Source organism: Xyrauchen texanus, chromosome 21 (assembly GCF_025860055.1).
Source record: "Xyrauchen texanus isolate HMW12.3.18 chromosome 21, RBS_HiC_50CHRs, whole genome shotgun sequence".
Lineage (NCBI taxonomy): Eukaryota > Metazoa > Chordata > Actinopteri > Cypriniformes > Catostomidae > Xyrauchen > Xyrauchen texanus.
Window position 1 is genome coordinate 4938810 of NC_068296.1, and position 18854 is coordinate 4957663.

Genomic DNA, 18854 nt, shown 5'->3' on the forward strand with positions numbered 1-18854 from the left:
CTAGATGAGATTATTTTGGTGGCAAACGGCCACCAAAATAAGATCAATCGACAAATGCTGTTGATTGATCTTAACTTGTATCAAACCTGTTGAACTTGTTTGTCTTTTCAAATAGTTGCAAAATAACTTAGACTTAAGACGAAATAAAGCAGAAGATACATTGCAAAAATGAAAGTATGAGGAAATGACATCTAATGGAGGCTACCTTTTGTCTTCGTCACTAGAAAATGATTATGCATATGTGACTGCATGTAGTGTGAAGTGGCATTGTCTAATATTCTAAAGCCATATGGATCCACATCATATATATTATGAATATATATATATATATATATATATATATATATATATATATATATATATATATATATATATATATATATACAGATCTGAAGAATAAAAAACAAAGGGTGACAAAGAAAATCTTTGTGTCATTTAAGGACATCTTAAAGCCCTTAAAGCCTTAGTTTAAAGAATGTGCATGCAGTTTCAGCCCTGCAAATTCTGCAGCAAAGTTGTCACATTATTTCAGTCATCAGGGAATGTTGTTTTCACAGAACTGCTGCATTAGTACACACATACCAGACTGTTTTATTAACGGAACATCGAAAGCCTCTCAATCACTAAAATTATAAGCTTTCAGTTTTGTTGCCAAACATCGGGAGTGTAAGTTGAAAAAAAAAATAAAAACTGGAAAAAAGCATAAAATCCAGCACTAGAAAAGTATGAATCTGGAATCACTGCACAATTGATCTGAAAATGCACTAATACAAACATTACTTTTCATTCAAGTTCATCAAGTGTTTTACTTATTCTACAACCTTCTACATAAACATTGACAGCATATCAAGCACCAAAAGACTATAAATAAAATCCTGCACTACAAATAGTCACAGTTATATTTTATACATTTAAGGTAAAAAAGATCATCTGTAACATGGCCTCTCTGAGCTTAAAAAAAAAAAAATCTTAATTAATGTTTGAAGCAATGTATTTCTCTTGTAATGTATATCTTGAGTGGAATTCGTTCAAATAGATGATGATGTTTAACACCAAAAAAACAACTAGACACGCCATACATAATAAGAAGTCAAATGATATTTGATCTTGAGTAAAGTTTTGGCGTATGGGCTTCACACAGTAATACGCTACGTGTGCAGAAAAGTATTGTGGTGGCGTAGTGGGCTAAAGCACTTAACTGGTAATCAGAACTGGTAATCAGAAGGTCACTGGTTCGATCCCCACAGCCACCACAATTGTGTCCTTGAGCAAGGCACTTAACACCAGGTTGCTCCGGGGGGTTTGTCCCTGTAATAAGTGCACTGTAAGTCGCTTTTAATAAAAGCGTCTGCCAAATGCATAAATGTAAATGTATTGTAATAAGTAAAAATAACCTTTATAATGGAAGGAAGTAAGTACGTTTAATTGAATTTGGAAAATATGTACCATTTAGCTTATTTAGTTTATCCGCACACAATTAAATAAATCATTTCTGCACACGACGTGTGGCCAAAGAGGGGTTTTTTTGTCTTTGAAGAAAGCAAAGCAATTTAACACCCATAGCCAGCATAATAAAACATTTTTATTTATTTTTTATTTCAAGAATACAGACATTTTTATATAGCTTTTCACTGCCTATAAAAATGCAAACCACAATATCAAGCACTGTTTTAACTTCATCCAAAAAATGCCAGATTGCACATATTCATACAAAAGTTATCTATTCTCCAATAATAGTACCCACCAATAAGCATGTTACATTATATGAATCATGTCATGTGAAAATGAAGAATAAAATCATGGAAAATAATAATAGACAAAGGACAATTTTCTGAAAGCATTAGGACAATGCCAGCCGCTCTAAAAGCTATTGTTGTGCTGTTCTATTTACTGTAACTGTAAAGACTAGAAACTCTTGGTATTGTTTGCATTGTTAACTAAGAAACGATTTCAGAAAGCAGGTAGTAGATGCATGCGGTCAAGTGCTCTTGTTTTTTTGGCATTATATACCAACAGCCCCACCAGTACCACAATGGAGACAACGAAGAGTCCTGCAAAGACACCGGTGCTTGCACTGACATGTACAGATCTACCGTTTTCTGAGGGTGTGAAACGAAAGAACAATTCAGTTACATGAAATATAATGACATCATTCTTTCTGTAATCATCTCTATATCTCTAACATACCTTCTGCAGAATGCTGCGTTTCTCTGAGCACGCGCAAGGGACCCTGTGTGATGTAGTGCCTGGCTGTTTCTTGGTTCACATCTCGTCTACGTTTGTGTGAGGTTTGCTGGAGGCAGCCTTGGGCACATCTGGAGTTTGGGCTTCCTTCCGCACACAGAATCACAGAGCAGCTAATGTACACCTGTCGACAGCATTTCAGCCTATTATAGTTCAGTGTTCCAGTGCAACACAATTTACAACATGAATTTGCATGTATCTGTCTTACCTCATCGAAGCCACCTGTGAACTTGAAAGCTTGGATCTCAAAGTCATACTTTGTGGAATTGCTTGAATAAACCTTGACTGTTTCATCTAAAATGCACCTGTAATGACACATCCCGAGAGGTTAGAGTGAAAATGGTCATTGTTTAATATTGGGATCCCACCCCTACTCCTGACCTAGTACTGTCTTTTTACGAATACCTCTCAGCATCTGCATTCCCAATATTTAATTCTATATCTTTCTGTAACCTGAGCCTTGTCCCTAGCATTGCAATGCCCAATGTACCCTGGGTAAGCTGTGCAAATGACAAATAAAATAACTTGACTTGAATTGCAAAACTGTATATTCATTGTGTTTATGTTTATAAAATAATATCTTGTATGATAAACTTTGAATAAGTGAATGTGTGAGTTTATAACAGTTTGCTTGCAGTATAACCTTTAGAGTTAAACTTCTGCCAGTTATTGAGCATATAGACCGTATTCAAAATTTGTTTGGTTGGTGATAAGATATGCAACGGTATTTTTGTTTTTAAAAAATGTATACTTTTTAAGAAATTTGAAGGAATACAAGTTAAGCTCAATCGATAGCTTTTGTGGTATAAAGTTGATTAACGCAGAAAAACAATTCAAATCGAAAATTGAAATATAGGTGGTGCTCTAAAGCATTAGCCCTCACAGATGTCCTCATCCATAGACATACAGTCTTAATGTATTTTCAGTTCATGCACAACCCTCATTGTTTCATGAAATATTTTGGCCTCTGAGTGGACTAGAAGTTCAAAACCAGGGCACAATCTGAGCACAGAAGCTGCCTTTATGTATTTATTAATCTATATTGCATATTACTGTTATTTTAATTATTTTAAAGTCACATACTCTAATATTCATTGGACCGCCATTTGCTTTGATTATGGCGTGCATTCGTCGTGGCATTGTTTCGACAAACTTATGCAATGTCACAACATTTATTTCCGTCCAGAGTTGCATCTGATCCATACATTTGGCCATTTGGCCATGCAGTATATTTACATATATAATATATACATTATATATATATAGGTATATATACACTACCGGTTAAAACTTTTGATACACTTGACTGAAATGTTTCACATGATCTTAAAAATCTTTTGATCTGAATGCGTATGCTTGTATGTTTGAAATTAGTTTTGTAGATAAAAATATAATTGTGCACCATATTAATTTAATAAGCTATAAGCTTCTCACAATAAGTTGCTGGAATTTTGTCCCATTCCTCCAGACAGAACTGGTGTAACTGAGTCGGGTGTATAGGCCTCCTTAACCGTACACACTTTTTCAGTTATGCCCACTTATTTTCTGTCGGATTGAGGTCAGGGCTTTGTGATGACCACTCCAATACCATGACTTTGTTGTCCTTAATCCATTTTGCCACAACTTTGGAGGTATGCTTGGGGTCATTGTCCATTTGGAAGACCCATTCACGACCAAGCTTTAAATTCCTGGCTGATGTCTTGATATATTGCTTCAATATATCCACATAATTTTCCTCCCTCATTATACCAGCTATTTTTTTAAGTGTACCAGACCCTCTTGCAGCAAAACAACATGATGATGCCACCCCCACGCTTCATGGTTGGGATGGTGTTGTTCGGCTTACAAGCCTCACCCTTTTTCCTCAAACATAACAATGGTCATTAAAACCAAACAATCCAATTTTGTTTCACCAGAGGACATTTCTCAAAAAAGTAAGATCTTTGTCACATGTGCACTTGCAAACTGTAGTCTGGCTTTTTTTTATGATGGTTTTGGAGCAGTGGCTTCCTTCCTGAGCAGCCTTTCAGGTTATGTAGATATAGGACTCATTTTACTGTGGATATAGATACTTGTCTACCTGTTTCCTCCAGTATCTTCACAAGGTCCTTTGCTGTTGTTCTTGGACTAATTTGCACTTTTCGCACCAAACTACGTTCATCTCTAGGAGACAGAATGCATCTCCTTCCTGAGCGGTATGACGGCTGCATGGTCCCATGGTGTTTATACTTGCATACTATTGTTTGTGGTTTGTGGGTGTTAGTGAACGTGGTACCTTCAGGCATTTGGAAATTACTCCTAAGGATGATCCAGACATGTGGAGGTCCACAATTTATTTTTCTGAGGTCTTGGCTGATTTCGTTTGATTTTGATTTTTTTTGAGAAAAGGAGGGACGAGTAAAATTTGGCAGAAGCACAAGTTTCTACAGTTTAAGTGCTTTGTTTGGCTGTCACAGAAACTCTAGAATTATACAATATGACAGATCAGTATTGTGCAATAAGTGAGGTGAACAAGTGTCTTTAACATTGTAAAAAATAGGCTTAGGTACACATACAGAAACATAAACCCTTTGTGCTGCACTTGATGTTAACATTCATCCTCGTTTTGCACATTACTGAGCCACACCTGCTGCCACAGTGAGACAATAATTGTGTTTGAGGAAAGTCATTGTGAAGTGTTCAACAAAGGCTTGAAGGCTGGTAGATTTTTTTTATTTCAATTTGAAGTAAGCAACCTGCTTTCCACTGGGTTTGAACCTGAAACCTTGTTGTTAGTAGCCCAGTAGGCTTTAGTGTCAGTAAATTAATTACTATATTAGCAATACTAATCACGAGCTTTGTGTGAATAGTGAATATACTTCGTCCAGTTGGTTCTGGGACGGTAAGAAGTGAGAACGCTATGCACTATCAACAGCGCTGCTAAGGTAAACCTCACTATTACTATTGTACATACTTTGGGTTAGGGACTTACCCACCCCCATTTATTGTGTGTAAAAATGTATTTTATGATGTAAAGTCTCACCCGTCTTTGATGATGTCATAATAGAGGGTACTATATGGGTTGTCGTCTGGAGTGGCCCTGCAGGACTCAACAAAGAGTTTGACCTCTGGGAGAGCGGAATGGGCTTCAATACCCATGTAGAGCCTCTGCATGAGCTTCACCTCCACTGGATACAGGTTGGGATCTACCTGACTGTTGAAGTTGTTGTCTGTGAAAACTTCAAATGAGTAACCAAATGTTCCAAAGCTGGATTCAGTGAAGATGTAGTCAGACTTGTGGTTGACATAGTGGGTGGAGACGCTGGCTACTTTGGGATATTGGCAGGAGAAGCCAATCTTTACTTGATTACGTCTGGTGATGACTGCATTTGGGTTCTCAAAGGAGTTGATTTCATTTTTGAAGACCATGAAATCTCCAGAGTCCTGATTGGTGTAGATGATTTACAAATGGTTCATATAGAAACAGAAAGGAGGGAAATTAAGAAAAGAAAAGGGAGACCGGGGACAATTGGTATAAGAAACATAGATGCCAAAAGTAATGGTACAATTAAAACATTTACTTTGAGAAATACTGGATTATAATATTTACGTTAATACAAGACCAAGAAATTGACCCGCTATGGGGGTTATTGTAAAACTTGAAGAAAATTGACATTAACCCATATCTCAAATGAGTGATAACTTTAAAGTGATAATTTGACTAATTAAATTGTTATTTCTGGGTGTTTCTTTAATTTTGGGCACTTTTATTATTTGTTTAGTAACAATGTCCAACAGATTTACATATTGTAATGTAATTTTTGTTTGAAATGAATGAAAATTCCCAATACAGTGTAATTTCCGGCACATCTCAAATTCTGTATTGCGTTCAATAGAATTCTGTGGAGGAAATTATGATGATGGAAATTACATATTTAATGTTTTTTTATTTACATAAAATAGTGAACTCTTTTTTTTCTTGCAAAAGCTAATTTCATGGCTAACATTTTATGTGTTCTAAATAAAAGACACAATGAAATAATATTTTCAAACTTTTTGCATAATTTGTCAAAATTAGAGCTATATAGGAAATTATATCCAATAAAAATACTCAATCAAGATTTTCATTAACATTTTGTCTACTTGGTCAAAACTTTTTTTAGTAACTTTATTTTTATTAAAAACTTTATTAGAGGCTAAATTGGAAAAAAATGGCACAACTTTTGGGATAGTCGTAATATTTGGAAACATTTACATAATTTTTTTTCACACAATAGATATAGAAATGGTTTAAAACAAGTCTAAAGTAATAAAATCTATACATAAAAGGCATTTGAAAAGTACCAAAATAAATGATAAAAAGTTTCCAAGTCAGTTTTAATCTGACCTTCATATATATTTAAAAAAATATACATACATATATATATATATATATATATATATATATATATATATATATATATATATATATATATATATATATATATATATATATATATATATATTTTTTTTTTTTTTTTTTTTCAGTTCATTTTTTTTTTATTATTAAAAATGATTTATTACAGGGTTATTACAACCTTATAAGGGTTATTACACCCTTATATCACTGAATATTGTTTTGCCTGTGTATGGCATTTCGTACATTAATTTATTTGTAAGGAAAAATGTGTTTAAAGAAAAAATCTATATCGGAATTATTTGAAATCACTTTGATTCTTTTTTAAGAAAATATATTGATCAGCTAATGTGTCAAGAACAGTCTTCAACTAGATACTTTAATAAAATAATGTTCATAACAAAGGCTTTTTGTCATTTTAAAGATTCAGTCTTACTATTCAGTCTTACAATTTCTATTTTTATTTCCTAATTCATGCTACAATAGTCTTTGAGCTCACAATCAAGACGAAATCTTTTATGTTGGTTACCAGCGACAGTGTTAGCATATGTCATTCACGTTAACTTTAAACCAATAGCTTAGCAATAAAAGACTTTGAAATGTTTGCTTAAATTTTTTTTTTAAAATTCAAATTCATCAAAACTTTAGACAGCAAAAGAAAAATACAGCAAAATCCCAAAAATCCAAACCTCTGTGTTTTCACTGTAGCTTATTTGTGATTGCAGAAATGTAGTGTTTCAATTGCCTTGCGTTCCCCTATACTGTCCAGAGAGTTACTTAAAAATTTCCCAGCAAATGTTTAAACTGAAGAACATAGACAGTTACTGTACCTCCACTGTAGTGCCACAGGTGTTGAGGGACATCGTGCCCAGGATGTGGGTTTCATTTGTGGTAAGAGAGCAGGTGGGATCTCTCAGTTGAAGCCAGTTCTGGTCAATGCCCTCCATGGAGGCTTTTCTTACGGAAATGCTGATACTGTTATCCCCGCAGGAGACCTCAGCTTCTCCTGAATACATATGATTCATTTAAGTTTTACCATTCTTGATATATCTTTACATAGCCTGTTTTTAAAACATTAAAACACCAAGAAAGCATATGCAATTACCAAAATAAAATATCTTTTTTATTATTCTTTTATTAAAAAAAAAAGCAAAACTCTGGAATACAATGAGACACTTACAATGGAAGTGTCAATCCTTAAACATTAAAATACTCACTGTTTTATAAGTATAGACACAAGATATAAATAATATGTGTTAACATGATTATATTGTGATAAAATCGCTTACTTACTAAATTAAAAATTGTTTTGTTACCATGATGACTTAAAGCTCTTAAATGACCACAAAAATAATGATTTAAACAACTTTACAGCTCAAATAATACACAAGTTTTAAAAGAAGACTTCATTTCAATGCTTTTATAAAATTTTAAGCTTCACATTTCTGCCTTTAAACCCTCCAAACATTGTCCCCATTCACTTCCATTGTAATTGCTTCACTGCTTCACTGTTTTTTGAGAAAAGGAGGGACGAGTAAAATTTATTTTTAGTGGTAATCAACATTATACCACAAATGCCATCGATTCAGCTTAACTTCTATTGAACCCGAAATATTCCTTTAATGTGCATTCTTGCTTTAATGTAGCGGTAAAAAACATCAGTACTTACTGCTATTAAACTTGAAGATTTACATTTACATTTATGCATTTGGCAGACGCTTTTATCCAAAGCAACTTACAATGCACTTATTACAGGGACAATCCCCCCAGAGCCACCTGGAGTTAAGTGCCTTGCTCAAGGACACAATGGTGGTGGCTGTGGGGATTGAACCGACAACCTTCCGATTACCAGCTATGTGCTTTAGCCCACTGCACCACCACCACTTGCATTAATGCATGAATGCACTAATGGCACTTTTCCACTGCACGTTACAGTTCGAATCTATTCGCTTTACTTTTCTGAGTTTGCTTTTCAACTGCTGTTTAGTGCCGCCTCAATGTGGGTGGGATTATAGGATGATCGTCATAGATGCGGCGCCTCTACTGCCGTGACATCATCTTAAACGTGACACAAAACAATAAACAATAACACGACCGCTAGCTGTTAGCTACTAGCTCATTTACATGCTGCATAAAGCAGTTGTTGCATGGTGATTCTACACAAGTGTAACAGTTTAATTGGCCTGGTTGTTTTAGAAGCTTTCCAGTAGCTGGTCAACTAGATAAAGTGAAGCTTTCAAGAAGAGTATAGAGTTAATGTACCATTTTCCATCATGGACTCCAGCCGTAGCTGAGCCCAGGGCACTCTCCCTCCCATTGCTTGCCGGTCTAGATAGTGTCCATTTGGTCAAACCACTTCCACATTTTCTTGAAGGTTCTGTACTTACTTTAATTTTTTTTTTTACTTTTCCTACAATGTTGGTAGGTCCTTCCTGAGAGACTTTTTAGTTTTGCATTGTTTCATTCATTGCTAACGAGTGGAACATCTGCACCTCGTTTATTGACCATGGTGTGGTTTTGTGCACAGCCATTACATTTTAAAATTTGAAAGTCACGTGAACAAATGATACTGTTATCGCTCTAGCTAACTTTAAAACTAGCGGGTAGATGTCCTATGTCACAAATCCAGTGACGCTGGTAGTGACGATTCTCTCTGACCAATCAGTGATCTGCAGGATTTTGACGTCACATTTAGTATCGGCTTGGCTAGCTTGGAACCTCGACTGAGGTGGTACTAAAAAAGTACCAGGTACCAGGTATTATCCACAGTGGAAAACCCGAAAAGCGAGCTCGAGTCGTGTCGAGCTGTACCGTGCGGTGGAAAAGCCCCATAAAATTGGGACTATAATCTTACAATGCATTTGCTAAGCATTCGCGTCTGCATATTTGCGTTAAGTATGTACCTGATAGAACCTTCGATTTCGCCACAACCACAACGATGCACCTCATCTCTGACTGGCTAATTAAGAAAACACAGACAAAAAAGAGCTTTAAAGACACTTTACAAAGATAAATAGCCAATGAGCTTAAGGAGAAACCTCCTTTTACCTGTTAAGGGTCTCTGCTGTAAAACACACGGGTACGTGACGATACAGATCCGTTTCCTGTGGCGTCCAGGTCAGCGTTGCCACAGAGACCCCATGATCCTCATTTCTCAAGGTTTTGGACATATTAAAGGGTCCACTGACTTGGAAGTCAACAATGCTACACAAGAGATTGAAAGATCAGATCATATTTATTAACTTGTCTAGCGACTGTGTAGTAAAACTTGTTTGCTTAAGCAAACATAATCAGTTGAGCACGTCAAGTTATTCAACGCGAGCTATTGTTACATCTGAAAGACACTTATAGTGTGTGTTACTTTTACTTTGGGGCTGCAGACCTTAGACTAAATAAAGTAAAGGGGAAATATTTTAGTTTTGTTCTGAAAAACACCAACATATTTGAGACCTGTTGTCCGAGCTTTGGGCTCGAATGGTGATCTCATGAACTTGTCCCACAGCGGCGTAATATTCTTCTCCATGTAAGGGAGTCGGAGACAAGAAACTTGGCTTGTTCACACCTGGTACACAACCCTGAACTGGCGGAAGAACTGAAAGAGAGTGTAAACACAGTAGGTTGTATTTTAAAAGCTTAAATTTAAACACAGTGAGTCAGATCTACTATGCATAAATGACATCAAAACACTACTTAAAGGGAAAGTTCACCTAAAAAATGACAATTCTGTCACCATTTACTCCCACTCATGATGACTTCTTTCTTCTGTGCAACACAAAAGTATATGATAGGCAGAATATTAGTCAACATTCACTTTCATTAACTCCTTTTTTCTTACAATGAAAGTGAATGGTGACTGAGACCAACATTCTGTCCAACATCTCCTTTTGTGTTTCAAGGAAGAAACTTTTACTTTCACTTACACGCTCCAATGTGATTAACTACTGAACCTGCTTTTCCACATTTTTTCTTTCTGTTCTTTCTTGTTCTTTTCTTTCATGTTATTGAAACTGTCTGATAGAAACCGGTTGTTCAGGTCTTTTAAACACAAATGATTACCATGGGCACTGGGGAAAAACCACCAGCTGGAAGTGAATGATGTTTTAATAATAAAATGTAATGTCTGTGGACTGTGGGAATCATACTAGTTTACAATCTTTACCATAAAGCTTTGATTTTGAGTCATTTCTTTATCACTAATTAATGTTTACATTCACTAAATCAAAATGCTATGCCTTTTCACTTTAAACTGCATTTGTGCTCATAAGTTTACAGATTCGTTGCAGAAGTTTAGCATTTAAGAGAGAGAGAGAGAGAGAGAGAGAGAGAGAGAGAGAGAGAGAGAGAGAGAAATAGTCTTGACAAAATAATAAATGAACTATCCTGTTCAAAAGTAAATAAACCATTGCTTCTTAAAATCACGTGTGTCCTTCTTAGGAATATTCAGTGTTCAATACAAGCTAAGCTCATTCGACAGCATTTGTGGCATAATATTGATTACCACATAAATTAAGTTAGACTAGCTAAAATCTGGGTTCCAGTGAGGCCATAGGCGGAAATCGCAGGGGGGTCTGGGGGGTCAGGACCTTTGTTTAATACAGTCTATGCGTTTACCTAGCTTGTTTAATACAGTAGTATATCCCCACTCACACACACACACCCATAGAGTGTACGCATACACTACGTAATGTAACGTTAGTCTTGTAGATTAGACTAGTCCGGGTGCGCATTTAGATTTTAACGATTTCACTGTGATTTAGTCGGTTTATATCATTTAATATAGTTAATCTAATATAATATCACACGAAGAGTGCAGTTTTTCTCCAGATATCAGCATGATAACAAATGTGATTTTTATTTTATACAAGTTTAATAAACAAGAAGTTGATATTAAGTGATGTACATTTTAGACACCATATTGCCTGTTTTAGCTCCATGCTACACTAATAATAGTGGCTTTCCTCGGTGTACACGTATCCTTGCAAGTACAATTTTGCCTGTATTATTGGTGTCCCCTTCAAAAATTGCTCTTGAGAATTGTTATGTTTATTGTCCCCCCCAACATTTTGATGAAATTTTCGCCCCTGAGTGAGGCACTTATAATGGAAGTGAATGGGGGTCAATCCGTAAATGTTAAAATGTACATTATTTCAAAAGCCACAAGACAAGAACTGTATGCATGTAAACGATTTTACACATATAGAAAAGTCTATATTATTTTTTGTCGCAATCAACACTGTGTCATCTCGCTCTCGTGGGACATTTTTTGACACACGTCATTATGACATCACCGCAAGTCGGAAGCCTAATCTTTGCTTTTAACGTCAGAACATCAACAGCTATGCCCACAAAACCTGCGCACATTGGATAAGCCGATGTAGTGCCGATGTTTCACTCCCTAGTGTGGTTATGTTTGTTTAGGTGTGGGTGTGGCCTTTAGGGATAGGGATGAGTCCCTACTATGTTTAGGGTTAGGTGTGGGTGTACGGGTAGATATTAGGGAAAGGAACTAATCAGGTCGCAGGGAGTAAGAATTTGGCAGGGAGTTAGATTTAAGCACAACACCAGTAAAGGTGTTTACATGCATCGTGAAACGCGAGGAAATTGTGGTAATTGGTTCAAATCGATACGTGTAGGATGGTTTATACTAAAATCCTTTAATGATTTTACCATGCTAAAAGAAACAGCCAGCACTTGCTATTTTTGTATGTATCATGCATCAGACCATTAATACGTGGACTCTAGGCATTCTGTGGGTATGCCAAAGCTCTGAGGTCTGAACTAACTTACAGTATAAGCAAGCTCCCTAATGCTTCCCAAAGAATAAATATGCATATGCTTCATTGCACCTTATATTGTTTGACCCATTGCAGATAATGCAATAATTATCACTTACTCTGAATTTCAAAATGCAGAGGCACTTGACTGAGTGGAGTTGGGGTAGTGTTGCCAGTCAGATTAAAAGCATTTTTGGCTGTGGAGACCCCTTTCCCATCTGTCACAGTGATGTCTGACACAGGATAATCCTCTAGCATTAGCTCAAACACATGCAGACCCAGCGCCAATGAGCCATTTCTGTGCAGAGTGCATGAGCCCTAGACACATGAAATGCATAAAATAAGCCATAAGAGGACACGTGCGTATGCATACATACATACATACATATATTTTTATTACCTCATCGATATGTATGTTTGGATGTTGATGACACGATGAGCAGTTGGCATCACTAAACCTGCATCTCACAACATCTCCATCTGGGTCATTGTCCAACAGAGGAAAGTTCTGGAAACAGTTCTGAGGAATCCTGATTACAGACCATTATCAAAAACAAGATGAAGCAAGTTGTAATCTGGTTTTATGAACATACTGTAGATGTATCTGTTAATGATGATGTAAATGTGATATTCAGTATTCATAATTATAAAATGCATAGTTGTGGTCCAGTATGCTGATTTGGTTCAATGCAGCATTCCAGCCGTGCTAAAAACAAAATGTACTCAATACGCAGTACACACTGAGGCTTGTTTACACGTAAAGGGACTATATCTTCTATTTAATGGATGGTACTTTTTTTTCTCTCCTTTTTCTCCCCTATTTGGAATGCCCAATTCCCAATGCGCTCTAAGTCCTTGTGGTGTCGAGGATGAATCTGAGTTGCCTCTGCGTCAGAGACCGTCAATCCGCGCATCTTATCACTTGGCTTGTTGAGCATGTTACCGCGGAGTCATAGCGTGTGTGGAGGCTTCACGCTATTTTCCGCGATATCCACGCACAATTCGCCACGCGCCCCACTGAGAGCGAGAACCACATTATAGCGACCACGAGGAGGTTACCACATGTGACTCCAGCCTCCCTAGCAATTTGGTTGCTTAGGAGACCTGACTGGAGTCACTATAAAATAGCATTTTATAGAAAATGTGTGTCCCTAATATTGCTATTAACCACTTTTTATTAGTAGTAACCGAAAAGCAATTAGGTATGAGTGTTTGTGCTGTTTTGTGAATGTAGTCACGGCTGAAGAGCATAGTTTGCCATCAGGCTGCCTTCACGTGCTATTGGGAAACACCTGATATGATACCTGAGTTTCCGAGTTGGGAGGAGACGTAGACATTTAACTTGGTGAGTGAATGATGTTTTAGTTTTTTTTTTTTTCATTTTTCTTAATGCAGCCATTATATTATCACTTCCCATTTCAGTTTCATGTATCTGACCAAAATTCAATCATCGTCAGCCACTTGGCTAGCATGTATTACGGTGTCAAACTAAGAGTTACCCAAGAAATATGCATCAATGAACCTGGCGTCCTCTAAGTTTCCGACAACAAAAAAGCACGTGCTTTTAATTCTGGCTTCAGAAGTGGGAAGTAGGAGAAGGCAGCATCACTTCAGGTCATGTTCTACAAAATATTTTTCATTCCAGTTTTATTAGTTGTATTTATTTTCGTTATGTCATTTTAAAGACTACCCACCTTATGTTTGATACTGCTGCCGAAACAGGGGATCTGTTTGGAGACTGAGTGTCCGAACGTCGTCCTGTGTCAACAAGAGTTCGAAGGGTCCATCCAACCACATTGTGAACATTATTTTCCCAACAACAACCAGAATCACTGAAAGACATATTTGGTCATAGAACAGCTTGTAGAGTCCATGTAAGCACATTAAAATACTAAGAATTGTTAAAATTCATGTAAATGTCTCAAACTTTAACTCAAGTTGTTATGCTGGGAATATAATTATTTTTTTTTGTAGTTAATAACATTATAAATGTGTGCAAAATAAAGCATATTCACTATTACAAATTGTAATAAAAATATTTTTGTTATTCTACATATTAGCTATATAGCTTAATAACCTGTATTAATCTTCCAAAATGTGTTGTGATTGATTTTAATGATAATACAGTGTAATCATTTATAATAAATTATAAATATATCGATGTCTTGTCTGTTTATTGAGGTTGCAGTATGATTGCAGAAAGGTTCTGGAGGTTCTATGTAAACAAATTAGTAGGTCATGTACAACCTAAAACAAATATATATATATATCCTGGAAAACCAAAAAGGGTTCTTAAAGCTCTGTTCTGGAAACGTTCTGGGAATGTTAATTGGGATATAATTAGAATCCTTAGACTTAGACAACCTTAAAATAACAGTTAAAGGGTATTTTCATTTGTATTTATGGGAACTAAGTAATTAATTAACACCTTATTTACCAATTTGATTTGAACTTGAATTGACATTGAACTCACAATATTCTTCACATGATATTTCTGCTTATAGTAGTATTTCCTGTTCAATTTTAATCTAATAATGAAAATAATCTCAATAAACAAAAACATGATCCTTTTGATCTTACCCCAGAATGAAGGGGCCGTTGTTGGTGACATTGGTCATCATGTGACTCTCTGACTGGCACCACAGATTTTGATCTGAGTGGTCCTGATCCGTCACCTCATTTGTGATCATTGCTGTGTATGGGAGGTAGTTACAATCTCCACTCTCACAGTTCCAGTTGAGATGAGAGCCACAGGACTCTCTGTAGTAAAAGTGCATCTGCCAGAAACACACAGGGCAGACCGGGGCTAGTTGTCACAAGAGCTGTCTCTCAGTGCCTCACAAATGCAGTGGTTTTGCATGTTGGTGTCAATCACCTAGTTCCAAACTATCAATAACAACACTTGGGAATTTTTGGGAAATTCTTCCAAAGTAAAATTTTGTATCATTATATTTTCTGAATTCTGAATTGTGTTCAGGGCTTTTTTAAAATGTTTTATTATTATTATTATTGTCAGGTCAGAGCAAGTTGTTAAATATGTTTTAAACATTTTAAATTTATACACTTGATTAATAACAAACAATGGCCAAAACAATGATTTTATATTTTTGGTTACCTTTTCCATTTTTGCCATTTATTGTGTTTTTTTGTGCTTCATAATTGATAATAACAAATACACATTTTTAAATAGAACATAAATAAAAAGGAATAAAAATCAATACATTAAGGTAAGATTAATCATGTAGTTCTAAGGTATTACTCTGAACTTACCTCCAATAATCCATCTGGATATCTTTTTCCAGGTGTGAACGTCAAAGACCCCCCATTAAAACATATGGCTGGGCCAACAGAGAGAGCCAAGCTAACCAGCAGCAGTGCCATGGTGTGAGCCATATCTGATGAAATGGGACTGTGAGCAATTGTATATACGAGAACAGGGTGGACACTTTCTTTTTACATTTTATTGTCTGACCGGTTCTACCAGCTAAACCCAATAATTAAAAGAATGGTAAAAATCAGTTTCCTTGACACATGGATTATATTTGCATCTGCTTACGTTATTTTTTTCCTTATATGGGAAAAAAGTTTCAGATAGCAATATTATCTACGACTAACGTGTTTTACATTCTAAATAAGAGAAAAATCATATTTCACAACTGAGGTACCTAATATTTCAGATAACCTAACTTTTAACCAATATGTATGCATGCATGTATGAATGTAATGTGTTAATTAAACTGTAATTCAGTAATTACTGAATCAGTAAGTACTGATTACTAAATTAATGGCACAATGCATAATATGCATGAATTGTTAAAATAAGGGAATGGTTTACAAATCCTGTGCACAATTTTTTTAACATCATAAAAAAACAAATCTTCATAGTGGCCTCAGGAAGAGTTTTATTGTACAGTTTGGACAAAAAACGAAACAAATTAAAGACTGGCAGACATGTTAGGTATAATAGTTTGACCTTCAAAGTAAACAAACACACTTTCTTGCCATTTAGCAGAGGCTTTTCATCCAAAGGGATGATACAATAAACACTGATTTAAAAAATAATAATTATCATCCATGCCCAGTAGGTGGCTATGTGCACGAAGAATGTGAATAGCCAAAAACAAAAGAAGAAGAAAGTGGAAGTGAAAGTGAAAGTGGACATTTATAGTAAAAAAGGACTTAAATATTGATCTGTTTCTCACCCACATCTATCATATCGCTTCAGGCCACATGGATCAAACCACAGGAGCCTTATGGGTTACTTGTATGCTGCATTTATGTGCTTTTTGAGCTTCAAAGTTCTGGCCACCAATTTCATTGTATGGACCTACAGAGCAGAAATATTCTTCTAAAAATCTTCAGCAGAAGAAAGAAAGTCATCTAGGATGGTGTGAGGGTGAGTAAATGATGAGATCATTTAGATTTTTAGGTGAACTATCTCTTTAAATGTTCAGTGCTAACAACTAAATTGACACTAAGCTCATCATGTATTAAATATACTTCATAGCCTATAATTTGCTTATGCTTTTGTTGGTTTAAGCAATATATCCAGTCGAGAATAAAACATGAAATAAATGCAACATCACATGTGCACAATTAAATTAAATTAACACAATTTTAATATATGACATGACAGTGTAAATAATCTGTGTGTATAAAACTCAAATTAAAGGTGTGAGGTTATTTGTTTATTTCTGAAGGGACTCAATTGTTCTCGGGGAAAAGTCAGAAAAGTCCACACTTGGACAGGTGTTTCGAGTATTACAACAATGACCACATACAGGGATGAATCTCAACACTTTTTCAAATGCTTTGTGTTTGATGGGACTACCGAAACGGTCTAAACGGTACAATTAACTGGACAACTGCCCCAAACACCCAGTTTCCTACAGTATGAGTTTATTACATTTATCATGCATAAATCAGTAGCTATTTGGCTCCATCTTGCGACTCAACATGGTCGGTCACCCACTGTAATAAGATGGTTTTGGAGCACAATATTAATTTGAATACATATGTAACTTTTGACCTTTGAATATTACAGTCAGGATTTTGCTTACACTTTTTCTTGATCTTGCAGCTGCTCACAACCTGCAGAGGGCGCGTCCTTAAAGCATTCATAATTTGAATATTTTGTCCATTGTACATTGGTAAAGATGGCACACCTCATTTTTAAATAGCTTGTCTACTGTGTGAGTGTGTGTGTGTGTGTGTGTGTGTGTGTGTCTGTGTCAGCGTTTCCATTGTGTAAACCTGTTTATAAAAACTCCTTTTGAAATAAAGCATGCCAAAATTTCTTACACAGGTTTAAAGTATATCAAACAAGGACCTCAAGCTATGCATTTGAATACTTGAACTTTCTTATTGTTATACTCTTCAGGCAACATTTTGCATGTATTTGCAAATAAGGAGAGAAAGAGTTCATTTGACAAAGAAGTAGAATGTATTGAAAATAATTAATTTGAAGCAGTTGAACTGAACCAAAAAAAAAAGGTTTTGTGCGGCGTGGAACATCCCAATCCGTCTCAGTCAAACTGAACAGTCAAAGCAATGTTTTTTATTCTTTGTGAGTACAGCTCTGGTAGACAGTTCCTGTGTCTCCCTGTGTTTTCTATTTCTCTCTCTCTCTCTCTCTCTCTCTCTCTCTCTCTCTCTCTCTCTCTCTCTCTCTCTCTCTACACACACACACACACACACAAATAAACACAATTTGATTTGGAAATGTATTAAAGAATAATACTGTCCAATTAATTTACATTGACTTGTTTTGATGGTATGATAAAAATGAACGATAGAGGGATGATATACTCAAATTATTTTATATTTATATATTTACATTTTCCCATTACATTATCTAGAATTATTCTCACAAATAATGAAACATGTTACATCATTTCAGTGCTCAGGTAGCCTTCAAATATCCATTTATATTGTCAAGTAGGGCACAAATAAACACATTTAGCTTTCTAATTTACTTAAAAGTAATTTAATAATAGTTTTAATGTAATGACACATTGGATGGTTATGCTTCTTTGAAATCTCAACAGTGTGCAGGACTTGTGTTGTTGTTTTATTGTGGTACTGATTTGCTTTTGTTGTTGTATTACTAGTGAATTCATGTGATCTGTCTGTGGATCTGAAATCAGGTAACCTATTCACATTTAAGGTATTGGTTCAGATTATGTGAGAGGGTTGCAATAAAATAAATAATAATAATAATGCTTAGTAAAAGTCTTTTTTTTTCTTTCTTACTGTATGTCAGATTTCCCTGCTGGTGTACCTCAAACACTAACTAAAGAAATAATATAAAACAAATAAATATAATTATTTTCCCTTAGAGTGTCAGGCATGCTGTATTTTTCTTTTTTCCTTCTTCAACCAGTTTTTTTTAGGAGGCCATTGATTGTATGTTGATTGTATGTTGAAGCATATTTTTCATTTACGTGACTATTGTTTGACTT

At 35.5% G+C, this 18854-nt stretch overlaps 1 protein-coding gene across 1 annotated transcript; it reads right to left on the reverse strand.

Moving 5' to 3' along the window:
* Positions 1 to 1568: 1568 nt before the first annotated feature.
* Positions 1569 to 15778, reverse strand: LOC127661594 (uncharacterized). The gene is made up of 13 exons (XM_052152357.1): positions 15664 to 15778; positions 14974 to 15170; positions 14088 to 14225; positions 12794 to 12923; positions 12513 to 12711; positions 10070 to 10211; positions 9668 to 9823; positions 9523 to 9578; positions 7450 to 7625; positions 5267 to 5667; positions 2453 to 2549; positions 2188 to 2368; positions 1569 to 2099 (listed from the first exon to the last, which is right to left on the reverse strand). Exons 1-13 carry the CDS (start codon positions 15772 to 15774, stop codon positions 1951 to 1953), a joined length of 2133 nt encoding a protein of 710 aa, XP_052008317.1. The 5' UTR covers positions 15775 to 15778; the 3' UTR covers positions 1569 to 1950.
* Between the last annotated feature and the right edge of the window lie 3076 nt (positions 15779 to 18854).

What these genes read in the sequence shown, in the direction of transcription:
- LOC127661594 (XM_052152357.1), bottom strand. Translation starts at nt 15,774, where the DNA reads ATGGCACTGCTGCTGGTTAGCTTGGCTCTCTCTGTTGGCCCAGCCATA. An exon ending in CCTGTGGCACTACAGTGGAG is followed by an intron (nt 5,668 to 7,449) that starts GTACAGTAACTG and finishes TACACCAATCAG; the next exon opens with GACTCTGGAGATTTCATGGT. An exon ending in TATGACATCATCAAAGACGG is followed by an intron (nt 2,550 to 5,266) that starts GTGAGACTTTAC and finishes GTGTCATTACAG; the next exon opens with GTGCATTTTAGATGAAACAG.